A 12,728-nucleotide genomic window follows, 5' to 3' on the forward strand; every position below is an offset into this window, starting at 1 on the left:
GTGCAATTGAACTGAAAGATCTATACACATTTTTGTTTTTCGTGATGTGATGCGATACAATGAGTTTATTACTGCTAGTATGGTTTAACCTAAAAGATAAAATTAAATTTAAACGATAATAAGAGCTTATTTGGCAAACGATACAAATAATATTAATTTGTATCGTTTGTCTAAACAAACAATACAAATAATATTTATTTGTATTGTTTGTTAAAATAAAAGATATAAAAAATATTAATTGTATCTTATATTTCAATAAAAGATACAAGTTTTCTTTAGTGTCCCTTATCTTTAAGACATTAAAGATCAAGACAGGAAGTTATCGTCTTATCCATGTGTATGATGGGTTTTCCAAGCTACGCCACCCTAGTCCTACCATGTTTGACTTAGACGTTATACAAGCAGGTGAAGCTAGGCTGCTACTTCGTGCTCCGTTAGCTCAACTGCTACCTACTTGTTTATTTTTAATCTTAACTAAACTTCATATCATTCAAATAATTAATATTATTAATTACATTAATAAATATAAAAAATTTATATACTACAAAAACAAGCACATATAATGACGACATATGGCATCGCATAGAAAACGCTAAATGGCTTTAGCGACGGTCGAAACAATGATCTTTTGCTCGTCGCTGTTTAAGTGAAAGCTAAATTTTAACTCAACGTCTGCATCTTGCTCAAATAGGTGACAACCGCGATGACATCCCTAATTGTTAATTTTAAAAAACATTTTTTTTCTTTGAATAATGCATACGTTCTAATTGTTAATTAATTAAGCATTTTTATATTAAATATTAATGTTAGTTATTATGAATATTAATATTATTTATTTTGATAATAAATACTATTACTCCTCCAATTCACTGCTAATGTTTCATTTGTTTTTTGGTCATTATTTATCTCTTACTCTTAATTTTTATTTTATTATTATTCTATAAGTTAAAACATAGTCAAGTGGGATCTTGTTTAATTTGTCTCAATGCAAGGATTATTATCAACTTTTCATAATTTTTAATTATGCACGATTATAGATATTAAGGATCGAATAAGTGTATTGGATAAAGTGTATAGAGTAAATGGAATATTAGTAGTGAATTGGAGAGAGTATTATTTATAATATTATTCATCATGAATATATTTATTACTTAATAATTAAATATTATATTATTTCATTTATTTTAATATTTATTAATTTTAAATAGATTACAAAAATTTCAATAAAAATTTTTCTTCTATTTTTTTGCATTATTATTAACGATGAATTTCTTCTTTTAAAAATCTAAATGGACATAAAGTCTTGAGAAATCTAAATGAAGGATAAGTGTTACAAATCCAAAATGAGTGATATAAAATTTAAAAAAGAATATGAGATCAGAATTGGGAGATGAGAAAAATAAAATTGCGAATAAAGAAATAAAATATTTTTACAGACACAGTTTGAACCTAGCAATAAATCGACTACAACTTGACGACCACACTAAAAATATAAATTACTAACATTTTTTAATATCACTAAATTCTAAATGTTAAAAGTTAATTTCTGAACGCTAATATTGAATTATGATCTAGTTAACCATATAATGTTTTGCTTAGGGAGAGGCAAGAGAAAGCATTGTTTGACTCTTTCGGTGGCGGCCGATGTGGAGTCTTTATAATAATTTGATTTAAAAAGCTATTCCTAATTAATAATGATGGTTGCAAATTGCAATGTTAGAATCAACAAAGCTTTTAATCTCTCTATATATATAAGAAACTTGATATACAAAGCAACAGCATATACATATTTACTAACCAACTAAATCTTTCTATAGATGATCGAATACATGGATGTTTACATATATATAATGTATTTGACACTGTTGTTTTTTTCTGCAATAACAATTTTCCTATTTTGTTTTACAAAACCCAAATCATACACAAAAAGTTTACCTCCCGGACCTTCTCCTTTACCAATATTTGGTAACTTAATGGCTTTACTACCACACATTAGTACACCTCACAAATACTTTGCCAAGCTAGCTAAGACTTATGGTCCTATTGTGAGCCTTCAATTAGGTTCCATTACCGCTATTGTTATTTCTACCCCTACACTCGCCAAACAAGTCCTCCATAAAAATCATAGCATTTTCTCCACCTTATATGATCTCGATGCAATCGGAGCTCACCAACACGATGAATTTTCGGTTGGCCCCTTATCCCCCAAATCTCCAAAATGGAAAATCCTTAGGAAAATTTATAGCACCCAACTTTTGAGTGAAAAAATGATGGAAAACATGAAGTTTCATAGGTACAAAAAGATGGAGGAATTGATGGGTTATGTGAGAAAATGTGCGTTAGATAACATTAGTGTTGATGTTGGACAAGCATTGTTTGATACTTCTTTTGATATGATATGTAGCTCAATTTTCTCCATGGATTCAAGAACTGATTCCAAGATAACAGAGATTAAAGATTTGATGAATGGTATTATAACAGAGATTGGGAGGCCTAATATTGTGGATTGTTATCCTATACTTAAACCTATTGATCCACAACGTATCAGGCATCGGTTAACATATTATTGTGTTGATTTGTTCAACTTATTTGATGAAATTATTGCAGAAAGATTGACGTGTAGGGAAGAGAAATTGCGTTGTTCAGATGTGTATAGTGATCTAATGGACGTGATCTTAGATGTAGTGGAAGAACAAAAGGACGAAATCACCCGAGACCATGTTCATCATTTACTATTGGTATGCCGTATGCCTAATCTTCATACTATGATTGATTATTTCTTGTATTTATGAAATTGATTTTGTTAGGATCTCCTTGGTGCGGGAATGGATACAACATCAAAAACAATGGAGTGGGCAATGGCAGAGCTACTTGGAAACCCGATGATGCTGACCAAGTTACAACAAGAAATAGACAAAGTGGTGGGAAAAGCCAAATTTGTGTTTGAATCAGACATCTCAGAACTTCCATACCTACAAGCAATAGTTAAAGAAACCCTCAGACTCCATCCAGCAGCGCCATTGTTACTCCCTCGCAAGGTAGAGCAGGACATACAAATCCAAGGCTATCAACTACCTAAGGGTGCAATGCTTATAGTTAATGCATGGGCCATTGGGCGTGACCCGGAGTCATGGGCTGACCCCGATACATTCTACCCAGAACGGTTCTTGGGGTCAGAGCTAGACATGAAGAGTCAATTTTTGAAGCTATTTACATTTGGCGCAGGAAAAAAGATATGCGTTGGGATGCCCTTAGCCTTGCGCATGATTTCTTTAGTGTTGGGTAACTTGATTACTTGTTTCGACTGGAAACTACTAGACAAACAGAATTTGGGTGTGGAGTATGACATGAGTGATCAATATGGAATTACACTAAAGAAGACCAAATCCTTATGTGCTTATCCGGTTACTCGTTCTTGATATCATCATAGCTCGTTTATGTCTTGAAATGAATTGAGTTTGATTTTCCCACCAAAAAGCTAAGGTCCCTGAATTACCACAATCTGTGGTTGTATTCTGAGTACTTAACAAGCCTAGTGTGGGTTTTTATTTGAAAAATTATTATCTATTCTTTTAGAAAACTTTTCATTTTGATGACATTGGATTTTAAATGAAATCAATGAATACTAGCATATAATTAGCTTTGCTAGAATCAGAGGACTAATTTTCATTTATGTCATATTTTTATTATCCCTAAATATTTATAGGAAAAGCTAAAGCCACACTTATAAAACAAGACTGTAAAAAGAATTTATTGGCAACGATAAAAAATAGTCGTGAAGTGGTGGAAAAGACGAATGAATTAGTCCCTTGGGAATAAATACTTCTCTAATTAAATCGACCCATACTTTTTAAATGTTGTAAATAGATATTAAGAATGATGTAAACATTAAGAATAATATAAGCAGCCATTAAGAATACGATAAATAGACATAAATCTTTAATAGACTGAACTTATTATATTTATGTCTCTCGAAGAAACGATCTCTTAATAGACTAACTATAAATATTTAACCTAGTGGAGTAAGGAGGAAATTTTCGATCCCCACCTTATTCATCCCCAAAATAAGATGATTAACTACCTCTTTCTTCATCCTCCACATACTATTTTACCATTAGTTATCACTCTCAAATCTACATTTACTTATTTTCATTTACATAGTTTGACTTTTATTTACTATACTTGGTAAAAGTAGGAGTGGCCAACTTCCATGTCCAATATAGTCACAATAGAGTTAAGACTTCAGACCACTTTAGACCCATAAATACTATGGCATAATTCAAAAGGCCAAGGAAAAATTATAAATATCTAGATCAAGGATTTGAAAATTATCCACTATTAGTTGGGATAATCTCCTTCGAATCGCCCAAAAGAAATAATATCTACAAAACCTCATTTATTCTTAAGATAAAGAGTTTTAAGACTAAAAAAATAACATTTAGAAGCTTTCCAAAACAAATAAAAGTTATTAGTTGTATTAAATGCAGCTCTGTACAAACAAGAAGTTGTCAAATATTAAAATGTAGCTGATTCTATAAAAAAAAATCTAAGAAAAACCGCATACAAATTAACAATAATAACACTCCAAGCTCCAATCAGATATTCTTTGGTATACCAATGAAGTTCCTGGACCATCTTAACACTTAACAATAGACTTGTTTCTTAACAGTTCTCAAAGTGAAGCTCATGCTCGCGTAGACCACCATTTAAAACACCAGATTCAACTAGCCCAATAACAAAGTAACAGTATTATTAAACATCTCTCTTTTTTCAATTAATTGCCAAAGACATTATATTTATGTAAAGATACTTAATTTATTTCCAATTAATTTAAGAATTTTTAATAAAATCTGGCCAAAATCCTCCTGCATCAATACAGTATTAACACACGACCCATGTGCCAAAATTACAAACTTTTCCCCTTTTTTTCCAGATTTAGTATTTGTTTTGTATTGCCCAAAATTTCATCGTTAAAAATTACTTTGTTTCATTTTTGGTAATAAATAACATTATAACAATTATTTGAAAAAAATAAATTAAAAAGTTGAAAATTAGCAATAAGTATTTAGGAAATAATTAAAAAGAACACAAATTAATTTCGAAAAGATAAAAATCATTAGTAGCAAGGAAGGAAATGTTAAAAGGGACGAATCAGAAAGAAATTAGAAAAGGAATCATATGATGGAGAAATCCAGCATCTTCCCTAACAACTGTCATCATCTTCATCCGTTGTTATTATATTACAAAAATTACATTTTAAATAGAAAATAAAAGTAAACAAGAACCGTAAGCTTTCATTTCATGGCGGCAGATCCAGAATGAAACATGAACCCATTGCCCTGAACTATAAAATGAAGGGGTTAACTACTAAGAACATCCTCTGCAGTCTCCTCTTCCCTTATAAAGGCCCAACAAACCCTAAGCCCCTAAGTAAAATCCGAAAATACCCCTCAAATAAACCTAATACTAATCAACCAAAATACCCTTGGGCCTTAATCCATTACTCTCAAACTCCTTGCCTCGTAAAACCCATAACACAAATAAAATGGGCCAAATTATTTGAGTAAGAATGGGATTAAAGAAAAAAAAAATTATTCGTAAATTTCTGTGAGAAACGGTCTTTTTTAGAGACCATTTTTAATTAAATCGACTCATACAGAAAATATAGAGTAAGAGTAAGCATTAAGCTTTAATAAATTGGGTCTGAGAGACATCTCTCAAAGAAACGGTCTCTCAGAAAACCCACTGAAAATTCTTAAATCATCAAAACTTTTTAGATGAGTTGATCTCGAGTAAAACCATCTTCATTGAGCAGATTTATAACAAATAATATATTCAAGCAAACACTTATAATTTAAAGTCATAACTTAAAAAAATGAGCTCCACATCTCACGATGAAAACAGTATCTTACATGATAAGCGGTAAATTAGAGCAATGTAAAATTCATTGATTTTAAATTTATTGCCTTGAATCTAAAATTTTCAATTATGGGTTTCACAAATTTTTGCATGGGACGATCTCGACATTGGACACCAAAAGCGCTTGTGGCTTAATGGATAAGCAATTGCATGTGAAGCAGAGGGTTTAGAGTTCCTACCGAACGCAGGTATCACTGGGGGGTTTCTTGAGGGTATGGTATGTCCGCCTCTTTCAAGAAAAAGAAAAACCTTTTACTCGGACCTTGCCTTGTGTGGGCTACTGGGATGGTCCTTTACCTTTACCTTTATGATCTCGCCATTAGACATTCATTATATTTGGATTAGATAGTCTAATGATAGAAAAACTTTAACTTATGAGGTTATAAACTTCTTCTTTTAAGGTCGTCTCACGGTCTCATACAAGACAGCTGCATTTTGGGTTTCAACCCAAAACAAAGCACTAACATTTTTTTTGAAAGGAACAAAGCACTTACATTGATCTTGTGCAATTTAAAATCAATTAATTCATGCATAAGATGTTTAAAAATATATATATATATATATATATATATATATATATATATATATATATATATATATATATATATATATATATATATATATATATATATATATATATATATATATATATATATATATATATATATATATATATATATATATATATATATATATGACCGATCAATAGAAATACTCCAACACTCCACCTTTGTTATATATTCCATACATCACACTAGATAGATATCATATTCATGGAATACGAACCACTTTCAAGATGCTTTGGTGGTGAAATGGTAGACACGCGAGACTCAAAATCTCGTGCTCAAGAGCGTGGAGGTTCGAGTCCTCTTCAAGGCATAATATTGAGAATGCTCATTGAATGAGCAATTCCAAGATCTCGGATCAATATTAATTCGATCCGAGATCTTGGAATTGGAATAAGTTCGGCAGCGGATCACGAAATCTTGGTGATCTTCTCTATCTAATGGGAAATCTTTCTACTCTTGCATGAATCCAATTTTCATTTCATCCGGGAAAAGCCATCTTTTTCTCAACAATGTCTTTGTCATTTGATCCAATAGTGTTCCGTTAGATAGGAACAGATTTGATAAATACTGATAACTCTCGGATAGAGTATTAGAACGGAAAGATCCATTCGATAATGAGCTGTTGGTTCTAAGCCATCTCTGGCGATTAATCAACAATTCAAAGTGCTTTTCTTGCGTATTCTTGAGAAACCAGCGTTGAAATATAGATATAGGAGGATTCATTTGGGAAGTAAGAAGCCCCTTTGATATCTCTGCATCTGCAAAGAATTCACGATGTGAAAACACAGAGCCAAAGGGCTGATCTTTGAATAGGAAAAAGAGTGGATCTGAGGGGTCCCAAATGAATTGGCTTATTCGAAAAAATCCCTGTTCTTTGGAAAATCTATCTCGTGTCTGGTACTGCATGGTTCCACTCTGCAAGAACTCCGACTCATTCTCTTGAAGCTCATCCTCTTTATCATAAATGATCCGCTTGCCCCGAAATGACCCGGCCCAATAGGGAAATCCCAATTCATTGGGCCTTTCGATACAATCAAATAGAAAGCCCCAGGGGTTCCATATTCTAGGAGCCCAAACTATGTGATTGAATAAATCCTCCTCTATCTGTTGCGGATCGAGGGCTCCTTCCCCTTCTTCCAATTCCGATTCGTATTTTTCATAGAGAAATCTATGATCAAGGATAGAACAAGATCCATTTTGCATCATATCTAAAGGATCCCTTAGTTCGGACCGAAGAAACAACGTCACTCGATCATTCTGACTGCAATCTTTTTCTGTCCGTGAGGATCCCACCAGAGCGCCTTCTACTTCTAATAGGCCATGAACTAGATAAGAATCATTCTCAACGAGTCCATAAGAAGTGATCCCATTTTTTTCATCGGGTCCGGGTAGAGACCAAAGATCTTGAGCGACCGATCCGGCAGAACAACTCAAAAGATAAAGAAGTATCGTTAATTTCTTCATGCTCGTTCCAAGTTCGAAGTACCATTTGTACAAATAAGAATCCCCTTCGTTACATGATTTCTTCTTCATATAGATAGATATAGGATCTATAGGGCAATTACTTAGAAGTACATTTTGTGCAACAGCCCTTCCTATCTGATAGAAAAGGATCCCATGATCCTGAACCGATCTTACCTGGGATCGCAAATCCCAAGTTTGTCTATGAAGAGCGGATCGAATTGTATTAGTGTCTAGAATGGATTTCTTCTGTGTAATACTAATCGATAGGGCCTCATTGATAAGTGCTACAAGATCTCGTACATTGGAACCAATGGTTATGGACCCGAATCCATTAGTATGGAACATTTTCTTTTCCAAGTGAAATCCCCTAGTATATGAAAGAGTCAAAAAGTGCTTTCGTTGTTGTGGAATACGAAGCCTTCGTATCTTAATGCATGTATTTAATTGATTCGGGGCTATTAGAGCGGGATCCACTTTTTGCGGAATATGAGTCGAAGCAATAACAAGAATATTTCTAGTAGACCCTTTTTCACAATCCCTGGAGAGATAGTTCACTAATAGACCGAGGGATAAGTAATTCGACTCATTCACATCCAGATCATGAATGTTTGGAATCCATATTATGCAAGGAGACATTGCTTTTGCTAATTCGAATTGAAGGGTGATAGAAAATGGGTCTATTTCCGGCATCATATCCATAGTTAGCAGCTCCAGCTCCGTATCAAGGTCATAATCGATATCGTCACTAGCATCAATATAGTCACTAGCATCAATATCGTCATATATATATATATATATATATATATATATATATATATATATATATATATATATATATATATATATATATATATATATATATATATATATATATATATAACAGTAGAACTAAGAAAAGAGAGGGATAGGGATTTGAGATAAAATTGTAAACAGCATTGAAATGCAGTGAATTTAGATCTTTGAACAATTTTAAGGAATGTTCTAGACTTCAGTCACATTTACAGCGAAGGTGGTTAATATATAAAAAATATTTTTAAAAAAAATATCATAAGTATTAAAAAATATGAGAATAATAATTATTTAAAAAATAAATAAATTTAATGAGAAGTATATGACGATCATAAGACATAAAATTATAAAGTAAAGTTAGTAAAAGATATATGCAGACCTTAAATATCAATAAATATTAAAATTAAAATAAACAAAATTAATAACGTTTATAATCTGTGTTGTAAATAGATAGATTCTTTAATAAAACAACAAATAAAACAACTCAAAATAACAAATAAGAACATCATTAAAAAACGAAGAAAATATTTCTTATAAAAGGAGTATGTAATTTATTATATAGCATACTGTAGAGAGTTTAGAGAAATGTTTAAAATGATTGTTAATATCAATCATAACATTACATTATATTTATACTAGAAAAGAAATATATAAAATATTACATAAAATAATATAAATATTAAAAACAAAGATTACATGTAATATTATAAATTATTACAAGATAAAATAATTATATTCCCAAGATAATCATAGACCCAAATTTCACACAATTAATCGATAAAATGTCATTCGGGATGTTCGAGACACATGACTTTTAATTCTAGTTTCTTCTCAACTTATCAAAAAATTGATGGAAGAAGTTACTATGGGCAATGAGGCTAGTTGTCCGATAATTGGTGTTGGAGATGTTTAATTTATTATGTTTGATGGTGTTGTAAGAACATTGACCGGAGTCCTTCATGTTCCAGGTATGAATAGAAACTTAATTTCCTTTAGTATTTTGGATAAAGAATGTTTTTGATGCATCGGTAAAGGTGCAATTTTGAAGGTTGGCAAGGGTCCTAATTTGTTCTTGAAAGGATCCATTAATGATGGCTTGTATATGCTTGTGGGTTCAACCTTAATTAGTTCGGCTTGTGTGTCCACTACTTCAACCAAGCATAATGACGAAGAAGATGATGATACTTATTTGAGTAATGAAACATCGAGAATAATTCCAACATACACCAATAAGTCCATGGGATGTATGAATTTGATTGGTAATTAAAATCTCATACTCTTGTGAGCCCTTTTAAGGGCATTGTAGTGCATGTGCTATGTTTATGCACATGTATTGTTTATGTTTTTTTTTTATTTTGAGTATGTAGTTGTGTAAGTTGTTATATTATGTTAGAGTGAATTAGAGAATATCTTTGACTTGGGTGAACTCAAGTCAAGGTGGAGATTATTAGTGTTAAATGGTGACTTGAATTTACCAAATCAATTCTATGCATTAGTGAGTGCATAGAAAGGGAATCCCATGAATGGATTAAATGGGTGAGTTTAAGTATGTAACTTAATGTGTGATTGATGATGGTGTTTAAATGTTAGAATTAATTCATGAAGTTATGGAGGAATTAAGGAGTGACTTAAACATAAGAGTTATGGCATGATGAATGATATTTAATAAGAATACTAAAGGGTGAAGATACTTATACGAGGCATCCAAGTAATGAGCATTGCCTTGATCGAGCATTGGATTTGGTTTTTACTCTTGATGTTCCTTGAAGTTATTTATTGTGCATTAATCCTTAGCCTTAATTATGTAACACTCATTAATGTACAAACCTCTATAAATAGAGGTGTCATATGCCATTGTAAAACATCCACAAAATATACCCCAAGCCAAACACTAGCCTAATCTCTTCTCTATTGTAATTCTCCATTTTTGAGAGTTCTTTGAACTCCTTCGATAATATAAGAGATACTACACATTGGAGGACATAGCCTTAATTGGGTGAACCTCGTTAGTGTTATTTCCTACAAACATCGTTTTTATTGATAGTGTAATTTTGTTTGTCACAAGACTTCATACATTCGATCTTGGTGATATTGGAGTTTGAAACACGTCGTTTGAACTCTAATATAGTATCGTTTTCATACTTCCTTTGTTCCACTATACTTGCTACATTTAAATTTTTATGCTATCCAATGTGTTATTTTGATTATTTATATATTGAACTTTACACATTAAAAATTATAAAAAGTTAATATTACGAGAATATGTGATTAGACGATTCAAATAAAATCTCATTTGACTATATTTTTTCTTACACATTAACTACAATATAAAATATACTTGAACAATAAATAGGATAAAAATATATTATATAGCGAATATTTACGAATCAAGAAATTAAAATCAACAATAAATATTCATCATAATAATAATTCGAGAAACGAAAATCAATTTGCAAAAGATGTGTATATGAAGTGGTTATGAGCCAAAATCAGTAGCACTGTTGAGAGCTCAGCATTGATATAGTGCCGCACTTGGCGTGATTGATTTGACCATGTAATTGCGTTTCATTAAGAATTAAAGTACGGATGAGGTTTCCATCACTCGCCTGTCTTCAAATAAAATTTACCATTTCTCAAATCACAAATTTGTTTTTTCAAATAAACTTTACGAATTTTAATATTAAATTTTGTCCATAATTTCTCATCCTTTTATAAGAAAAAACTTATTTATGTAAGATTCTGTTAAATTCATTTTAATAAATATTTTTTAAATATCAACTTTTTAGAATTTTTTAAAATTCAAACTTTAAATTATTTGATTTTAAAATATTTGAAATCTGAAAAAAAAAAGTAAATAGAACATGTGAAACAAGAGGGTGTATAAAACAGAGTTAGATAAATCACAGTTATTTGAGAGAGTGCTGTGTGGCCTAATTTTATAGGATGGATTTTTGGTGTTTTGTTTAATCTTTTTTTTTGTTTTATTTAGTTTATTATTATGTCTTTTATTTTTTTGTGGTGATTTATAAACTACGGTTATGATTAGGATTTTATTAGTATAAAGGTAGATTTAAAAAATCAAAACATATAAAGGGATATATATTAAATTAGCTTATCTTTCTAAAAAAGTTTAATTAGTGTAATAGTTAAGAGTTTTCTATCTTATTCTGAAACATCTATAGAAAATACATAATTAATTCTCTTTTTCTTTTGATCTATATGGGGTTTTCTCATCTATGTATCCTAAAACAAAAAGAAAAAATCAAAACATAAAGAGCATTTTTAAAAAAATTCTCCGTTGTGAGAGTAACTATTGACCATCTAAGTACTTCAGCTATTAATGATTAGCGGCTAAAATTGTTCTTTGAAATATATTATCATATGACCGTATTGATTTTATATAAATTTTATTCTCTTCGTTTTTATTTATTTTTCCCATTCTTCTTAAGAAAAATAAACATGCAAAAATATGTCATGTATTTTATATATTTTAAAATTCGTAAGCAAGTATGGAAGTACAAGTCAAGAAGAAAACAAAGACGGAAATCAAGTTAAAGCACGACATCAAGGAAGTTATTTTCAGCAAGTTACAAGACCTTTTAGGCGTGTGCAAGGAATGCTCAAGGTCATCACCTTTTAAGTCCTTTTAGTCCATATTAGCTAGGTAGTTATTTATGTATGCAATGAAAGAAATTCAGAAATTTAGGTAGTTATCTTTAGATAGTTATTTTTCGGTTTTATGCAAGTAATTAGGAGTATTGTCGGATTTGTAAGTAGTTAATTACGGGACGGAAGTTATATGAGAAGTTACTTGCAGAATGGACAAATAAGAGGTAGTTATCAAGGAGTTACAACCAACCAAAGTGGTAACTTCCACACGTCACTATGGCTGGTCATATACTTAGTTTCTTTCGTTTTGCTTTCTTTATAAATAGTTCGACATTATACTTTGTTTTTCAGAGAGTTGATTAATGAAAAAGAAAACCC

The 12,728-nt window shown here is 31.0% G+C and overlaps 1 protein-coding gene across 1 annotated transcript; it reads left to right on the top strand.

Annotated features, from left to right (window-relative positions):
• The first annotated feature begins 1,777 nt into the window (after positions 1–1,777).
• LOC130801677 (geraniol 8-hydroxylase-like) lies at positions 1,778–3,669 on the top strand. Its single transcript, XM_057665559.1, has 2 exons — positions 1,778–2,738; positions 2,808–3,669. Exons 1-2 carry the CDS (start codon positions 1,818–1,820, stop codon positions 3,417–3,419), a joined length of 1,533 nt encoding a protein of 510 aa, XP_057521542.1. The 5' UTR covers positions 1,778–1,817; the 3' UTR covers positions 3,420–3,669.
• Positions 3,670–12,728: the final 9,059 nt, after the last annotated feature.

The sequence above is a fragment of the Amaranthus tricolor genome, chromosome 15 (assembly GCF_026212465.1).
Source record: "Amaranthus tricolor cultivar Red isolate AtriRed21 chromosome 15, ASM2621246v1, whole genome shotgun sequence".
Taxonomy (NCBI): domain Eukaryota; kingdom Viridiplantae; phylum Streptophyta; class Magnoliopsida; order Caryophyllales; family Amaranthaceae; genus Amaranthus; species Amaranthus tricolor.

Bases quoted from the DNA above. Each gene is read 5' to 3' on its own strand.
- LOC130801677 (XM_057665559.1), top strand. From the start codon at position 1,818: ATGATCGAATACATGGATGTTTACATATATATAATGTATTTGACACTG. The intron at 2,739-2,807 runs GTATGCCGTATG...TGATTTTGTTAG, and splicing joins ATGTTCATCATTTACTATTG to GATCTCCTTGGTGCGGGAAT.